Below are 19,345 nucleotides of genomic sequence, written 5' to 3' on the forward strand. Positions count from 1 at the left end.
TAGAGATTTTAGTGAATTCAGTAGCCCTGGTCCCTCAGCAGCTCTGAAGTCCCTAGAGAAAGCTTTGTGGTCCCTTGGTGCCTTGGTTTGTGCCTTGGTTTGTTACTCTATGCGTTATGAGCTCATTGACTCGATTGAAATGGTTCCTTACGTTTTAGTACCCGTAAACATTTGTTCAATATTGATAGCTCAGCACAAACTGAGCTGGAGTCAGTCAGACAACGGATCAGAATGTAACATACTGTATGCTTCCAATGCACACACGCACATACTTTTAACTAAACATGTTACAGTTTGAAGAGGTGTAGGTCTGGAGATGGTAGCCGTTTCTCAATCTCTCGGTCCTAGCTTTGATGCACCTGTACTTTCTCTACCTTCTAGATGGTAATGGGGTGAACAGTCCGTGGCTCGGGGGGCTGAGGTCCTTGCTGATCTTCGTGTGTGTGTGTGTGTGAGTGTTCAGGACGTTGAGGTCATATAAATCCTGTGCTCTGTTCTGTTTCCTTCCCTGACATGGTTTGAGTGTGTCTGTATCAAAGTGTGTTTGAATGTGAGCCTTTTTTTTCTGAGTCTGTATCAAACAGTTTGAATGTAATCCGAGATGGGAATCTGTGTGAATGTCTCTGTTTCCAATGGAATCGTGTGTTCCAGCTGTTACCTTGAATTGCCAGTCTTTCACAACTGCATTGCTCTGGAAATTTAGGATAGTAGTAGGTATGCGTAATACCCTAGGACCATGCCTCAGAACTACCTGGCCTGATGACTCCTTGCTGTCCCCAGTCTACCTGGTCGTGCTGCTGCTCCAGTTTCAACTGTTCTGCCTGCAGCTATGGAACCCTGAGTTTCTGTATAGCCCTTACATTTGATTGATATCTCAGAAATATAGACTTTTAAATGTGTTGGTATAAATATTTGTGGTTGACTGTAATCTTGTTCTTTTAGCTGGTGTTCCAGGTGCACCACAGCCACGAGGCAAGGGGCCGTTTCTCTGCTGTGTGTCTCTAGGTGTTTCTGTGTTTGAGGCTACGTTTGACTGTAGTTCCATTGTGTTTCAGCTGGTGTTCGAGGCACTCCACAGCCAGGAGCCAAGAGGATATGTTGTTGGTTGGATCATTGCCATCAGCCTGCTGGTGGGAATACTCATCTTCCTACTGCTGGCTGTGCTGCTCTGGAAGGTAACACACACACACACACACTCACTCTCTGTCACACACACACACACTCTCTCTGACACACACACACACACACACACACACACACACACACACACACACACACACACACACACACACACACACACACACACACACACACAGAGCGAAAAGTGTGGACTATACCATGTAATTTCCTTGTTATTGGGAGGTCCATGTTTTTGTTCCTCATATTGTTGGTAGACTATAACCTAGAACACCGCCCCTCTAACTGGTCGTTAGACTATAACCTAGAACATCTCCCCTCAACTGTAACCGGTCGTTAGACTATAACCTAGAACATCTCCCCTCAACTGTAACCGGTCGTTAGACTATAACCTAGAACATCTCCCCTCTACTGTAACTGGTCATTAGACTATAACCTAGAACACCGCCCCTCTAACTGGTCGTTAGACTATAACCTAGAACATCTCCCCTCAACTGTAACCGGTCGTTAGACTATAACCTAGAACATCTCCCCTCTACTGTAACTGGTCATTAGACTATAACCTAGAACACCTCCCCTCTGACTGGTCATTAGACTATAACCTAGAACATCTCCCCTCAACTGTAACTGGTCATTAGACTATAACCTAGAACATCTCCCCTCTGACTGGTCATTAGACTATAACCTAGAACACCTCCCCTCTGACTGGTCATTAGACTATAACCTAGAACACCTCCCCTCTGACTGGTCATTAGACTATAACCTAGAACACCTCCCCTCTAACTGGTCATTAGACTATAACCTAGAACACCTCCCCTCTAACTGGTCATTAGACTATAACCTAGAACACCGCCCCTCTGACTGGTCATTAGACTATAACCTAGAACACCTCCCCTCTGACTGGTCATTAGACTATAACCTAGAACATCTCCCCTCTACTGTAACTGGTCATTAGACTATAACCTAGAACACCTCCCCTCTAACTGGTCATTAGACTATAACCTAGAACACCTCCCCTCTGACTGGTCATTAGACTATAACCTAGAACACCTCCCCTCTAACTGGTCATTAGACTATAACCTAGAACATCTCCCCTCTGACTGGTCGTTAGACTATAACCTAGAACACCTCCCCTCTGACTGGTCATTAGACTATAACCTAGAACACCTCCCCTCTGACTGGTCATTAGACTATAACCTAGAACACCTCCCCTCTGACTGGTCATGGTCATTAGACTATAACCTAGAACATCTCCCCTCTGACTGGTCATTAGACTATAACCTAGAACACCTCCCCTCTAACTGGTCATTAGACTATAACCTAGAACACCTCCCCTCTGACTGGTCATTAGACTATAACCTAGAACAATCCCCCTCTGACTGGTCATTAGACTATAACCTAGAACATCTCCCCTCTGACTGGTCATTAGACTATAACCTAGAACACCTCCCCTCTACTGTAACTGGTCATTGGACTATAACCTAGAACACCTCCCCTCTAACTGGTCATTAGACTATAACCTAGAACATCTCCCCTCTACTGTAACTGGTCATTAGACTATAACCTAGAACATCTCCCCTCTACTGTAACTGGTCATTAGACTATAACCTAGAACACCTCCCCTCTGACTGGTCATTAGACTATAACCTAGAACATCTCCCCTCTGACTGGTCATTAGACTATAACCTAGAACACCTCCACTCTGACTGGTCATTAGACTATAACCTAGAACACCTCCCCTCTGACTGGTCATTAGACTATAACCTAGAACACCTCCCCTCTGACTGGTCATTAGACTATAACCTAGAACATCTCCCCTCTACTGTAACTGGTCATTAGACTATAACCTAGAACACCTCCCCTCTAACTGGTCATTAGACTATAACCTAGAACACCGCCCCTCTGACTGGTCATTAGACTATAACCTAGAACACCTCCCCTCTAACTGGTCATTAGACTATAACCTAGAACATCTCCCCTCTGACTGGTCATTAGACTATAACCTAGAACACCTCCCCTCTAACTGGTCATTAGACTATAACCTAGAACACCTCCCCTCTAACTGGTCATTAGACTATAACCTAGAACACCTCCCCTCTGACTGGTCATTAGACTATAACCTAGAACACCTCCCCTCTGACTGGTCATTAGACTATAACCTAGAACACCTCCCCTCTGACTGGTCATTAGACTATAACCTAGAACACCTCCCCTCTAACTGGTCATTAGACTATAACCTAGAACACCGCCCCTCTGACTGGTCATTAGACTATAACCTAGAACACCTCCCCTCTAACTGGTCATTAGACTATAACCTAGAACACCTCCCCTCTAACTGGTCATTAGACTATAACCTAGAACACCTCCCCTCTAACTGGTCATTAGACTATAACCTAGAACACCTCCCCTCTGACTGGTCATTAGACTATAACCTAGAACACCTCCCCTCTGACTGGTCATTAGACTATAACCTAGAACACCTCCCCTCTAACTGGTCATTAGACTATAACCTAGAACACCTCCCCTCTGACTGGTCATTAGACTATAACCTAGAACACCTCCCCTCTGACTGGTCATTAGACTATAACCTAGAACACCTCCCCTCTGACTGGTCATTAGACTATAACCTAGAACACCTCCCCTCTGACTGGTCATTAGACTATAACCTAGAACACCTCCCCTCTGACTGGTCATTAGACTATAACCTAGAACACCTCCCCTCTGACTGGTCATTAGACTATAACCTAGAACACCTCCCCTCTAACTGGTCATTAGACTATAACCTAGAACACCTCCCCTCTGACTGGTCATTAGACTATAACCTAGAACACCTCCCCTCTAACTGGTCATTAGACTATAACCTAGAACACCTCCCCTCTAACTGTTCGTTAGACCAGAGGGTCGAACAGCTGAACTGACAAAAAAACATATTTACACCAGCTGATATTAACCCTTCTCCTCTGCTTAGTCTCCTCCTACACATCTGAACAACCAGTGGGTCTCTGTTGCTAGACAGAACCTTAGTGATATCTGTTCTTCCTCACTTCATCTGACCTGACCTCTCACCCTAAAGTGCTCACTCCTCCCCAACTCACAGCTGTCATGGTGACTGGTACCAGACTGTGTCTCTTCTCCTCCCAGAGGATCCCTGATGGCTAACAATAACATATCTTGACATAATGTAAACGTTATACATTACCCTCTCTCCCTCAGTGACATAAATAACTATATTTCATATTCTCAGAACCCAACAGTTTTGTGGTAATGTGTAATGACACCACGATCGTCTAATGACGTTTGGCGTATTGTCAGAGGAACTTGTTTGCCCCAAGCTAACGCATTAACTTGTAAACAACTAGTCACATTGGGCAATTTATATTGAGCATCTCTGAACCTATTGTTTAGTCTGTGACAGTGCTACAGTTCTAAAGAAACACAGCACTCGTGAATAAAGTATGACTGATTTATCATCAGCAGTCACAATGGACACACTTCAGCCATCACACATTTATCAGTGCTACATTTTCCAGGTCCCAGGGATTGGTTCACACGGTCCAGTTGTGAAATTCTGCTTCTCTTGGATTAGTGTCTGTCTGTCTGTCTGTCTGTCTGTCTGTCTGTCTGTCTGTCTGTCTGTCTGTCTGTCTGTCTGTCTGTCTGTCTGTCTGTCTGTCTGTCTGTCTGTCTGTCTGTCTGTCTGTCTGTCTGTCTGTCTGTCTGTCTGTCTGTCTGTCTGTCTGTCTGTCTGTCTGTCTGTCTGTCTGTCTGTCTGTCTGTCTGTCTGTCTGTCTGTCTGTCTGTCTGTCTGTCTGTCTGTCTGTCTGTCTGTCTGTCTGTCTGTCTGTCTGTCTGTCTGTCTGTCTGTGTCTGTCTGTCTGTCTGTCTGTCTGTCTGTCTGTCTGTCTGTCTGTCTGTCTGTCTGTCTGTCTGTCTGTCTGTCTGTCTGTCTGTCTGTCTGTCTGTCTGTCTGTCTGTCTGTCTGTCTGTCTGTCTGTCTGTCTGTCTGTCTGTCTGTCTGTCTGTCTGTCTGTCTGTCTGTCTGTCTGTTCTGTCTGTCTGTCTGTCTGTCTGTCTGTCTGTCTGTCTGTCTGTCTGTCTGTCTGTCTTATTCATTCATAGGGGAGGTGCTCTTGGATAGTCTTTAACAACCACACAAGGAAGAACATGTACGTCACAAAAAATGTACACTGACCATGCATACCACACACACCATACCACACACACCATACCACACACACCATACCACACACACCATACCACACACACCATACCACACACACCATACCACACACATGAAAGAAAGATCTTGGAGGGGAAATGGCTCCCAATTGATGTCTAGACCAGAACCCTTTGCTTCTCTATACAGACCAGACCCCTTTCCTTCTCTATACAGACCAGACCCCTTTCCTTCTCTATACAGACCAGACCCCTTTCCTTCTCTATACAGACCAGACCCCTTTCCTTCTCTATACAGACCAGACCCCTTTCCTTCTCTATACAGACCAGACCCCTTTCCTTCTCTATACAGACCAGACCCCTTTCCTTCTCTATACAGACCAGACCCCTTTCCTTCTCTATACAGACCAGACCCCTTTCCTTCTCTATACAGACCAGACCCCTTTCCTTCTCTATACAGACCAGACCCCTTTCCTTCTCTATACAGACCAGACCCCTTTCCTTCTCTATACAGACCAGACCCCTTTCCTTCTCTATACAGACCAGACCCCTTTCCTTCTCTATACAGACCAGACCCCTTTCCTTCTCTATACAGACCAGACCCCTTTCCTTCGCTGTACAGACCAGACCCCTTTCCTTCTCTATACAGACCAGACCCCTTTCCTTCTCTATACAGACCAGACCCCTTTACTTCTCTATACAGACCAGACCCCTTTCCTTCTCTATACAGACCAGACCCCTTTCCTTCTCTATACAGACCAGACCCCTTTCCTTCTCTATACAGACCAGACCCCTTTCCTTCTCTATACAGACCAGACCCCTTTCCTTCTCTATACAGACCAGACCCCTTTCCTTCTCTATACAGACCAGACCCCTTTCCTTCTCTATACAGACCAGACCCCTTTCCTTCTCTAAAGAGACCAGACCCCTTTCCTTCTCTATACAGACCAGACCCCTTTCCTTCTCTATACAGACCAGACCCCTTTCCTTCTCTATACAGATCAGACCCCTTTCCTTCTCTATACAAACCAGACCCCTTTCCTTCTCTATACAGACCAGACCCCTTTCCTTCTCTGTACAGACCAGACCCCTTTACTTCTCTATACAGACCAGACCCCTTTACTTCTCTATACAGACCAGACCCCTTTCCTTCTCTATACAGACCAGACCCCTTTCCTTCTCTATACAGACCAGACCCCTTTCCTTCTCTATACAGACCAGACCCCTTTCCTTCTCTATACAGACCAGACCCCTTTCCTTCTCTATACAGACCAGACCCCTTTCCTTCTCTATACAGACCAGACCCCTTTCCTTCTCTATACAAACCAGACCTCTTTCCTTCTCTATACAGACCAGACCCCTTTCCTTCTCTTCCCACAACTATTTTTCTTTCCCCCGTTTGCTCCTCCCACTGGGAATAGCACTACTAAACCCTGAAATGTTGCTCCTGGAATATACTGTGTGTGTTTGTAACACCAGCCCTCCCTTTCTCCAAGTCCTTGCACTCTGCCAAAGTAAACCCCACATACAAGAGATGCACATGTCCACTATTTCCTCTTTGAGGAAATTCCTGTGGGGAAAAAAACAGGCTGTCTCAAATGGCACCCTATTCCATATATAGTGTGTTACTTTTTACCAGGACTCTGAGGGCTCTAATCAGAAGTAGTGCACAATGTTGGGAATAGGGTGCCATTTGGGACACAGCCTGTCTGAATCAGAAAGAGAGAGAGAGATCTCTTTTGTTGTCTTTTCGCTGAGCTGACCCTTAGTGTTTTCTCACAGTAGCGTCATCTCTATGTTTAGATACACACCATGGATCTGTTGATGTCTATCTATTCATCTGTCTATCTAGCTGATGTTTACTGAATTTCTATATTTTCCTTATACAAACTATACACTGAGTGTACAGAACCGTAGGAACACCTTCCTACTATTGAGTTCGGAACAACCAAAATTCAGGGATGTTTGCTCAATGCTTCCCACAGTTGTGTCAAGTTGACTGGATGTTCTTTGGGTAGTGGACCATTCTTGATACACACAGGAAACTGTTGAGCATGAAAAGCCCAGCTACATTGCAGTTCTTGACACACTGGTGCGGCTGGCGCCTACTACCATACCCGGTTCTAAGGCGCCTATTACCGTACCCGGTTCAAAGGTTGCCTATTACCGTACCCGGTTCAAAGGTTGCCTATTACCGTACCCGGTTCAAAGGTTGCCTATTACCGTACCCGGTTCAAAGGTTGCCTATTACCGTACCCGGTTCAAAGGCGCCTACTACCGTACCCGGTTCAAAGGTTGCCTACTACCGTACCCGGTTCAAAGGTTGCCTACTACCGTACCCGGTTCAAAGGTTGCCTACTACCGTACCCGGTTCAAAGGTTGCCTACTACCGTACCCGGTTCAAAGGTTGCCTACTACCGTACCCGGTTCAAAGGTTGCCTACTACCGTACCCGGTTCAAAGGTTGCCTACTACCGTACCCGGTTCAAAGGTTGCCTACTACCGTACCCGGTTCAAAGGTTGCCTACTACCGTACCCGGTTCAAAGGTTGCCCTACTACCGTACCCGGTTCAAAGGCGCCTACTACCGTACCCGGTTCAAAGGCTCCTACTACCGTACCCGGTTCAAAGGCGCCTACTACCGTACCCGGTTCAAAGGCGCCTACTACCGTACCCGGTTCAAAGGCACTTCAATATTTTGCCTTGCCCATTCACCCTCTGGATGGCACACATACACAATCAATGTCTCAATTGTCTCAAGGCTTAAAAATCCTTATTTAACCTGTCTCCTCTCCTTCGGCAGGGTAGCCTAGTGGTTAGAGCATTGGACTAGTAACCGAAAGGTTGCAAATTCAAATCCCAGAGCTGACTAGGTACAAAATCTGCCCCTGAACAGGCAGTTAACCCACTGTTCCTAGGCCGTCATTGAAAATAAGAATTTGTTCTTAACGGACTTGCCTAGTAAAATAAAGGTAAAATAAAATAAATCTACACTGAGTGAAGTGGATTTAACAAGTGACATCAATAAGGGATCATAGCTTTCACCTGGTCAGTCTGTCATGGAAAGATAAGGTGTTCCTAATGTTTTGTACGCTCAGTGTATTGTCATTGAGTGCAGAATCCAGTTCAAGACTGGTCAATGTTTTTTGAAGAAATATAAGTAGCATTCCAAAACACCACAGGGGGTGGGGTGTTGGTGATCCCCTTGTGATATCATTTGTCCTTTTGCTTTTCAACTGGTGAATGTTTCTGGAAAAGGCCAATTATATTCTTCAGTCTGTTGACCACTAAGGCACATAGTAAGAACAGAGGCTATGTGTAGCCAGTGTATTCTTCCCAATCCTTTTTAAATTATTCAATAAACACGTTTTTTTTACGTGATTTATCCTTGAGGGGCTTTGAGCAACAACAACAACAACTAGACAGCATACCATGACAATACCACAATACCATGACAATACCACAATACCATGACAATACCACAATACCATGACAATACCACAATACCATGACAATACCACAATACCACAATACCATGACAATACCACAATACCATGACAATACCACAATACCATGACAATACCACAATACCATGACAATACCACAATACCATGACAATACCACAATACCATGACAATACCACAATACCATGACAATACCACAATACCATGACAATACCACAATACCATGACAATACCACAATACCATGACAATACCACAATACCATTACAATACCACAATACCATGACAATACCACAATACCATGACAATACCACAATACCATGACAATACCACAATACCATGACAATACCACAATACCATGACAATACCAAATTTACCATGACAATACCACAATACCATGACAATACCACAATACCATGACAATACCACAATACCATGACAATACCACAATACCATGACAATACCACAATACCATGACAATACCACAATACCATCACAATACCACAATACCATGACAATACCACAATACCATGACAATACCACAATACCATGACAATACCACAATACCATGACAATACCACAATACCATGACAATACCAAATTTACCATGACAATACCACAATACCATGACAATACCACAATACCATGACAATACCACAATACCATGACAATACCACGCAACCGTTACAATACCACGCAACCGTTACAATACCACGCAACCGTTACAATACCACGCAACCGTTACAATACCACAATACCATGACAATACCACGCAACCGTTACAATACCACAATACCATGACAATACCACAATACCATGACAATACCACAATACCATGACAATACCACAATACCATGACAATACCACAATACCATGACAATACCACAATACCATGACAATACCACAATACCATGACAATACCACAATACCATGACAATACCACAATACCATGACAATACCACAATACCATGACAATACCACAATACCATGACAATACCACAATACCATGACAATACCACGCAACCGTTACAATACCACAATACCATGACAATACCACAATACCATGACAATACCACGCAACCGTTACAATACCATGACAATACCACAATACCATGACAATACCACAATACCATGACAATACCACGCAACCGTTACAATACCACAATACCATGACAATACCACGCAACCGTTACAATACCACAATACCATCACAATACCATGACAATACCACAATACCATGACAATACCACAATACCATGACAATACCACGCAACCGTTACAATACCATGACAATACCACGCAACCGTTACAATACCACAATACCATGACAATACCACGCAACCGTTACAATACCACAATACCATGACAATACCACAATACCATGACAATACCACAATACCATGACAATACCACAATACCATGACAATACCACAATACCATGACAATACCACAATACCATGACAATACCACAATACCATGACAATACCATGACAATACCACAATACCATGACAATACCACAATACCATGACAATACCACAATACCATGACAATACCACAATACCATGACAATACCACAATACCATGACAATACCACACAACCGTTACAATACCACAATACCATAACAATACCACAATACCATGACAATACCACGCAACCGTTACAATACCACAATACCATGACAATACCACAATACCATGACAATACCACGCAACCGTTACAATACCATGACAATACCACAATACCATGACAATACCACGCAACCGTTACAATACCACAATACCATGACAATACCACAATACCATGACAATACCACAATACCATGACAATACCACAATACCATGACAATACCACGCAACCGTTACAATACCACAATACCATGACAATACCACAATACCATGACAATACCACGCAACCGTTACAATACCACAATACCATGACAATACCACGCAACCGTTACAATACCACAATACCATGACAATACCACAATACCATGACAATACCACAATACCATGACAATACCACAATACCATGACAATACCATGCAACCGTTACAATACCACAATACCATGACAATACCACAATACCATGACAATACCACGCAACCGTTACAATACCACAATACCATGACAATACCACACAACCATCACTTCATCATCAAATAAAACATTTAGAATAGTAGAAACTACATAAAACAACATTTTAAACTTGGCGCACAACAAAGACAGCCCAACTAGTGTCACCACAAGATTAGAGCCTGGAAGCTCACTTTGAGCTCCTAATGGAACAAAGGGCCTCAACAGCTTCTCCAGCCAGGGAAACCTTCATTCCACATAAGCAGAGCCCAGAGCAGCTTCTCCAGCCAGGGAAACCTTCATTCCACATAAGCAGAGCCCCGAGCAGCTTCTCCAGCCAGGGAAACCATTCCACATAAGCAGAGCCCAGAGCAGCTTCTCCAGCCAGGGAAACCTTCATTCCACATAAGCAGAGCCCAGAGCAGCTTCTCCAGCCAGGGAAACCTTCATTCCACATAAGCAGAGCCCAGAGCAGCTTCTCCAGCCAGGGAAACCATTCCACATAAGCAGAGCCCAGAGCAGCTTCTCCAGCCAGGGAAACCTTCATTCCACATGGCTCTAACCTGGTGGTTTCTGCCTGATGGCCAGTATAATAGAGGCTAGTAAATCTTAACAATTCAAACATCTAGCCGTAGGTCCATCTCACTGACCACTGCTCCTTCCCATTGGCCCTTAGAACACCTGACTGCGTTGCCTGGATGGTCTAGTGGTCTAAGTTACAGCCTCAGGAATACATGCAGCAGTCCAAGCGAGGGTTCGAATCTGACCCACTGCTAGCAAATCCTTAGTCACACTGTCCTATATAATACATTTTAAAAATATATATGAAGCCACTGACCCTAAGAACAGCTGACAGGGGTCAAAGGTCCATCTCACTCACTAACCATTGCACCTGAGATTTAAGCTGTTGACCATTGAGGCCCATATGAGCAGAGGTTATAGACTCAATCTTAACAGGTCAAACATCTGGTCATAGGTTCACCTCATTAACCATTAAACTGGAGCTAACAGCAAGTGTTTTTCTTCTCTCTCCTTCTCATCCTCTTCTCTCCTCCTTTTCTCATTCCCCTCTCCCAGATGGGTTTCTTCCGCCGGCGCTACCGGGAGATCATCGAGGCTGAGAAAAACAGGAAGGACAGAGCTGACGAGAGCTGGGATTGGGTGGAAAAGAACCACTGAGGGAAAGAGAAGACAATGAGAGCACAGGGTGTGGGGATTTGGTCAATGGAGGATCCAATGAGCTGAGGGCTTTCACCACAGCCAGCCAATCAGGAATAAGGGCCCTTCAATCTTCCATATCTGGAAGTCTCTGGATTTTTTGGAGGGAGACTTTTTTTTTGTGCGTGGGAGACTGGGGATCGAGGGAACTAACAGGCAGAAATCTGAGGTGGAGGTTGGTGTTGCTCGCTAGGGTCAGATTCATTAAGACCCTAATTCAGTGCAACGGAAATTGGAAATGAGTGTTTCTTATTGAACAAACCCAAGGATTACATTCCTGTTTGTCTGTTTTCTTTCGTTTGGTGTCAAATTAATACAACACTCGCAATAGAATTCAATTAGTCCCTATGGAGGAAACTTCCTACCAACGGAAATAAACAAAATTGAACTGTTAAAGAAACAACTGGCCTGTTCAGGATGCTGTAATGTTCCAGAACATTCAGATATAAATATATTGTGCAGAACAGACATGATGCGTTAGCTCTAAACATTCTATTTCTATCTGCGATGTTCTGAGTGTTTCACGTCACTGAATACACCCAAGGAGATAGACGTCCTTGGACAGGATGTGGCAATGACGCAGATATTATCGGACGGGACAACAAAACCCCTCAGGGCTCTGTTTTAATAGTAGTGAACATTTATTTTTATATATATTATAGCCATATTGTATTAAATTGGGGCTTTGTGAAATGGTTGGTTTGAGTTTTTGAAGTCGAATGTAAGAATATCTATATGTTTTTTTTAAAGCACTGATGTCCGAGTTGATGCTATATTTCAGCGTCTTTCCTTTAGTTTCCAGGGCAAAGATACAGCATGTTCTGTTTAGTAAATTAGTCCATTTCTGTATGATCCAGTATCGTGAGACGTGGATTTTCTGGAGTGTGAAAGATTGTGTCTTTTTAATTCTGTACTGTTTCCTGCTCACAAATATCTCTTTATCTCACACATCTCCCTCTCCTTTCGATAGATAGCTATATGGGCAACCAGCCAAGCAAGTCCTATGAAGCCCCACAGAAATACAATTACAGGAGCAGACATTCCCATTCAAGTCAAAATTATATTTATGTGTGTAGACCTTCCATTCACCATAAACAGAGATATATTTTTTGTCACACATCAAAGTTGTCACTGTCTTGAAGAAATGCTGATAACCAAGCAAAAGAGCTCTATGAAATGTTTAATTGATTATACAGTGCATTCGGAAAGTAGACCTCTTGACTTTTTCCACATTTTGTTGCATTACAGCCTTATTCCAAAATGGATTAAATAAAGGCTTCAGCAATCTACACACAATACCCCATAATGACAAAGCAAAAATAAGTTTTTAGAAATGTTTTCAAATTTATTAAAAACAAAAAACACCTTATTTACATATTTATTCAGACCCTTTGCTATGAGACTCAAAATTGAGCTCAGGTGCATCCTGTTTCCATTGATCATCCTTGAGATGTTTCTACAACTTTATTGCCGTCCAGCTGTGGTAAATTACATTTTTAAATTTTTAATTAATTAAAAATTAAATTTGGGAAGGCCCACACCTGTCTATATAAGGTCCCAGAGTTGACGGAACATATCAGAGCAAAAACCAAGCCATGAGGTCGAAGAAATTGTCCGTAGAGCTCCAAGACAGGATTGTGTCGAGGCACAGATCTGGGGAAGTGTACCAAAACATTTCTGCAGCATTGAAGGTCCCCAGGAACACAGTGGCCTCCATCATTCTTAAATGGAAGAAGTTTGGAACCACCAAGACCCTTCTGAGAGCCGGCCACCTGGCCAAACTGAGCAATCGGGGGAGAAGGGACTTGGTCTGGGAGGTGACCAAGTACCCGATAGTCACTCTGACAGAGCTCTAGAGTTCCTTTGTGGAGATGGGACAACCTTCCAGAAGGACAAACATCTCTGCAGCACTCCAATCAGGCATTTACGGTAGAGTGGCCAGACGGAAGCCACTCTTCAGTAAAAGGGGCATGACAGTTTGCCAAAAGGCACCTAAAGACTCTGACCATGAGAAACAAGATTCTCTGATCTGATGAAATCAAGATTGAACACTCTGGCCTGAATGCCAAGCGTCTGGACGAAACTTGGCACTATCCCTACAGTGAAGCATGGGGGTGGCAGAATCATGCTGTACAGATGTTTTTCAGCGGCAGGGACTGGGAGATTAGTTAGGATCGAGGGGAAAGATGAACAGAGTACAGAGAGTACACAGAGAGATTCTTGATGAAAACCTTCTCCAGACCGCTCAAGACCTCAGACTGGGGTGAAGGTTTTCCATCCAACAGGACAAGGACCCTAAGCACACAGCCAAGACAAAGCAGGAGTGGCTTCGGGACAACTCTCTGAATGTCCCTGAGTGGCCCAGCCAGAGCCCGAACTAAAATCTCTGGAGAGATCAGAAAAAGCTGTGCAGCGACACTTCCCATTCAACATAACAGAGAGGATCTGCAGAGAAGAACGGGAGAAACTCTCCAAATACAGGTGTGCCACGCTTGTAACATCATACCCAAGAAGACTTGAGACTGTAATCACTGCCGAAGGTTCTTCAACAAAGTTCTGTGTAAAAGGTCTGAATACTTATGTAAATGTGATATTTCAGTTTTATTGTTAATACATTTGCAAAAATGCTTTGTCATTATAGGGTATTGTGTGTAGATTGATGAGGAACAAACAAAACTAGGCGTCTGAATTGTTTCGGAATGCACTGTATAAGTTAACGCTTTTCCAGGCCCTCAAAGTGCTTTATACAGTAAAGAGGAAACACACATCATCCACCACCCAGCAACCCATTGACATCATCAACACCATGACATCATCAACCCATTGACATCATCAACACCATGACATCATCAACCTGTTGACATCATCAACTGTAGCTAGAGAATATCATTTACACTTCATTTGCCACCTTTCACAAAGTGTGGTGTTTTCAGACTGACAGTGTTGAATGTACTCTGAGTTAGGCCGTGGAGATAGTGGATAGATAGCTTAAACAGATATACTAACAATCATGTTTAGCTCAATAACGCATTCTACTTGGCACAATTAAGCTGAGAAGAACCATGAATACGATGATAGTCTGGAACATTTCACAAATCATGGTCTTTTCCAACAAAATGTTTTAAATGTATCCTATCATATGAACTAGGGGTAGAGATGAGTAGAAAAGCTAACATTGTACCTTTAAATTGCGGTTATACCTATATAACTAAACAGCAATAACTGTAGTAACAAATTTGTAGTTACATTGTAATATAATGTAATGGTATAGGGCCATGCATTAGATGCTAGTTAGAACAGTTTGGTTGACATTTAAAATGGTGGGGTGTGTGTAAAAAAACACAATCTGTGGAAACTACTAGAAATGTATAAAGAAAAAGTGCAATATAGGCTATATTCTATGAGAATCAAGTGTCAAAAGCTGTTTTGGCAAGTAACTATTGCTCAGGTATGCAGATGATCAATCACAAGCTTAGCCTCTTTCAAAAAGGTTTTCAATTTCAGTAAACCTTTTTTTATGATTCTTAATGTAGTGATTATAAAGCCAAACATGACAGTGACCAAATAGGAGTTGGCTATACAGCACAAATAGATCTGGGACCAGGCTAGAGCAATATCAACAGATCTGGGACCAGGCTAGAGCAATATAAACAGATCTGGGACTAGTACCGAACCTTATAAGATGGTTTACTCTTTGTGGCCAGGTGAACATAGCCTGGATCTAAATTGTTCCATTTCACTATTGTTTCTTTTCAATTTTACAATAGTGAAACTGGACAATTCAGTTTGAATCCAGGCTAGGATGAATTTCCTAAAGGCCCCTCCACATGGCAGAGAAACAGTGTTGACTAGTACCCTATAAATAGCAAGGTAGGGAATGTGCTTCACTCTACTCCATCATGCACAGACTACTAGCTCTATAAGACTTATGGGTACAACTTGTTTTGAAGTCAACATGTTGGAATGTACTGTAAGGAATAAGAACCGATCTGACTGAACAGTCTAGAATACTACCATTGTAGTAACCAAAGTTACAATCTGGGATTCATTTGTCTGGGATATACAGCTGAGGGATGAGTGGTACTGGTATATAACGAGAGCTACAATCTGGGATTGTATCCTTGAGAAATGGTCCATTAATTTTATTTATTTTTACCTTTATTTTACTAGGCAAGTCAGTTAAGAACAAATTCTTATTTTCAATGACGGCCTAGGAACAGTGGGTTAACTGCCTGTTCAGGGGCAGAACGACAGATTTGTACCTTGTCAGCTCGGGGATTCGAATTTGCTACCTTTCGTTTACTAGTGCAACGCTCTAACCACTAGGCTACCCTGCCGCCCCTAATCAGTTGTAAGAGACCCATAGCCCTGTAAACCCCAGTGTCTCTTTCTCAGACAGTGAATCTGTGTTATCTGATAATAGGAGTAAACCCAATTTAATCCAGAATGTTCCTTACATGTAATTATGTAATTGACGAACAAGTGAGATGTGTTTGGCTGTGAGATACAGTGCCTTCAGAAAGTATTCAGACCCTTTGATCTTTTCCCAAATTTTGTTGCCTGAATTTAAAATAGATCAAATTTTAGATTTTGTGTCACTTATCGATGCACAATACCCCATAATGTCACAGTGGAATTTAGTTTTAATACATTTTTACAAATGAATTCAAATTACAAGCTGAAATGTCTTGCATCAATAAGTATTATACCCCTTGTTATGACAAGCCTAAATAAGTTCAGTAGTACAAATGTGCTTAACAAGTCACATAATAAGTTGCATGGACTCTGTGTGTAATAAGTGTTTAACATGATTTTTGAATGACAACCTCATCTCTGTATCCCACACATTTTTTTTTACCTGTAAGGTCCCTCAGTCGAGCAGTGGATTTCAAACTCAGATTCAACCACAAAGACCAGGGAGGTTTTCCAATGCCTTGCAAAGAAGGGCACCAATTGTTAGATGGGTAAAAAATAAAAGCAGACGTGTAATATCCCTTTGAGCATGGTGAAGTTATTAATTACACTTTGGATGGTGTATCAATACAACCAGTCACTACAAAGATGCAGGTGTCCGTCCTAACTCAGTTGCAGGAGAGGAAGAAAACCACTTAAAGATTTCACTATGAGGACAATGGTGACTTTAAAACATTTACAGAGTTTAATGGCTGTGATGGGAGGAAACTGAGGATGGATTAACAACATTGTAGTCACACCACAATACTAACCTGCATGATAGAGAAAAGAAGGAAGCTCGTACAGAAGAAAAACATCTATCCTGTTTGCAATAATGCATTCAAGTAATACTGCAAAAAATCCTGGAAATACATTTTTTTTTTCAAGCATAGTGGTGGTTGCATCATGTTATGGGTATGCTTGTCATCGACAAGGACCAGGGAGTTTTTTTTTTAGGATAAAAATAAACGTAATAGAACTAAGCACAGTCAAAACACTAGAGGAAAACCTGGTTCAGTCTGCGTTCCAACAGACAGCAACACAATAACCGAAAACACAAGGCCAAATATACACTGGAGTTGCTTACCAAGACAACATTCAATGTTCCCGAGTGGCCTAGTTATGACTTAAATCAACTTGAACATCTTAGGATGAATTTCTTGGCTGTCTAGCAATGATCAACAACGAACTTGACTGAGCTTGAAGAATTTTTTGAAGAAGAATGGGAAAATATTGTACAATCCAGGTGTGCAAAACTCTGAGATTTACCCCAAAAGACTCACAGCTGTAATCACGGCCAAAGGTTATTCTAACATTTGTTGACTCACGGTTGAATACTTATCTAATCAAGATATATTAGTTTTATTTCCATAAAATGTGTGAATATCGTTGACCAAAAAAATAGAAATCCATTTTAATTTCACTTTGTAACACAACAGAAAGTTAAGGTGTGTGAATACTTTTTGAAGGCAGTTTGTATTTTTAGATTGACAGGTTGTGCGTTTATGAAAGGGTTGAAGAGTTTATGAATGTGCAATCCCAAATTAAGCATGTGATGGGTATAAAAATATAAGTGGCACATATATATTAACGGTCTTCGGAGGTTCAGAGGGGCCTTTATGTGATGGTGATGAAATTAGATAAGTGTCTCAGCATCGCTCTAACTAGGGCTCATTCAGTCTGTGTCGCTGAAGCGTTACAGTTTGCGCCATAGAAATGTAAAGGTCATTTCTGATTAAGTCAATATATGCAGTGTTTACCATGAATGCAGTTTCAACTAACAGAGGATTTATACTACACAAGCGACACTTGCCTAGCCACGCTACCATCGCACTCGTGTGCGTTCTAGTGGTACGTATCAACAGCCATTGTCAGCCAATCCAGTAGGAGTGGAAGCTATGGTGAGCTTTGATTGGTCACTCGCATTGCGATTTCGCAGAGGATTTGAATTATGTTTGTCTTTCCCAAACTTCAGCTCCCTCGCCCATGCTCGCATCACTCAGCGGTCCTCCCGCCCAATCCACTTCATTCCATTGAAAGTTAATGGCTTCCGGTTTTCCACTGCGCGATGCTACTTGCTAGTATAAATGGGTCGTAATGCGGGAAGGCTGAACTTCCGCAGATTGAATAGAGCCCGAAATTAAGTATAGTTTTTGAAAGCCAGCTTGTGCAGTGCTCTGTTACCCGACCAAAAGGCTAAAACACTTTACTGTGTTCACTATGATGGCTTAGGTCTATCTCAATCATGCTGCATTGATATTTGATTGGTTGATTTGTTAGAAATACACCTTATATTTTAATGTCACTCCTTCCTTTCACTGGCATGGCAAATACTGTACACATTCACCATCTGCTCTGCACCTGATTTAGTTATCTAATCATATTAGCAGAGAGGTAAACACTTTACATGTTGGGTTGTATTTTAACTGTGATGGTTTAGTTTTGTATTTCTATGTCGTTTCACCTATATCACACATTAGGATGCTGTATTAGATAAACTACTGTCTATATGTTTGATGTTTAAGCTCATGTTCAAGCTTTATATTTATCTGTTGATAAATCCGAAATTAAAACTGTGGTTTTCTCTTTTTCTTTAATCAAGAAATGTTCTCCCAGTTTGACATTGCTGCAGCGGATTGCTTTTTTGTGGTATTTGATAAGATCTGCAAGCAGTCTTTTCTCACACGGTCAAAATGAGAAGTGGGAAACGCCAGCTGATACATCAGCACATCAAGCAGAGGGGGCCGGAGACCTCAGAGCAGTTCACTCAGCTAGAGGGGGCCAGAGAAACCAGAGCAGTTCACTCAGCTAGAGGGGGCCGGAAACCC

The 19,345-nt window shown here is 42.6% G+C and overlaps 1 protein-coding gene across 1 annotated transcript in view; it reads left to right on the plus strand.

The window, feature by feature from the left end:
- LOC118378207 (integrin alpha-9-like) overlaps positions 1-19,090 on the plus strand; it is a 185,405-nt gene extending 166,315 nt beyond the window's left edge. Inside the window, 2 exon segments of the mRNA XM_052470796.1 lie at positions 1,056-1,175; positions 11,925-19,090. Of these exon segments, the coding sequence (XP_052326756.1) occupies positions 1,056-1,175; positions 11,925-12,026 (222 nt within the window). The 3' untranslated portion in view covers positions 12,027-19,090.
- The last annotated feature ends 255 nt before the right edge of the window (positions 19,091-19,345 follow it).

The sequence above is a fragment of the Oncorhynchus keta genome, chromosome 2, assembly GCF_023373465.1.
Source record: "Oncorhynchus keta strain PuntledgeMale-10-30-2019 chromosome 2, Oket_V2, whole genome shotgun sequence".
Lineage (NCBI taxonomy): Eukaryota > Metazoa > Chordata > Actinopteri > Salmoniformes > Salmonidae > Oncorhynchus > Oncorhynchus keta.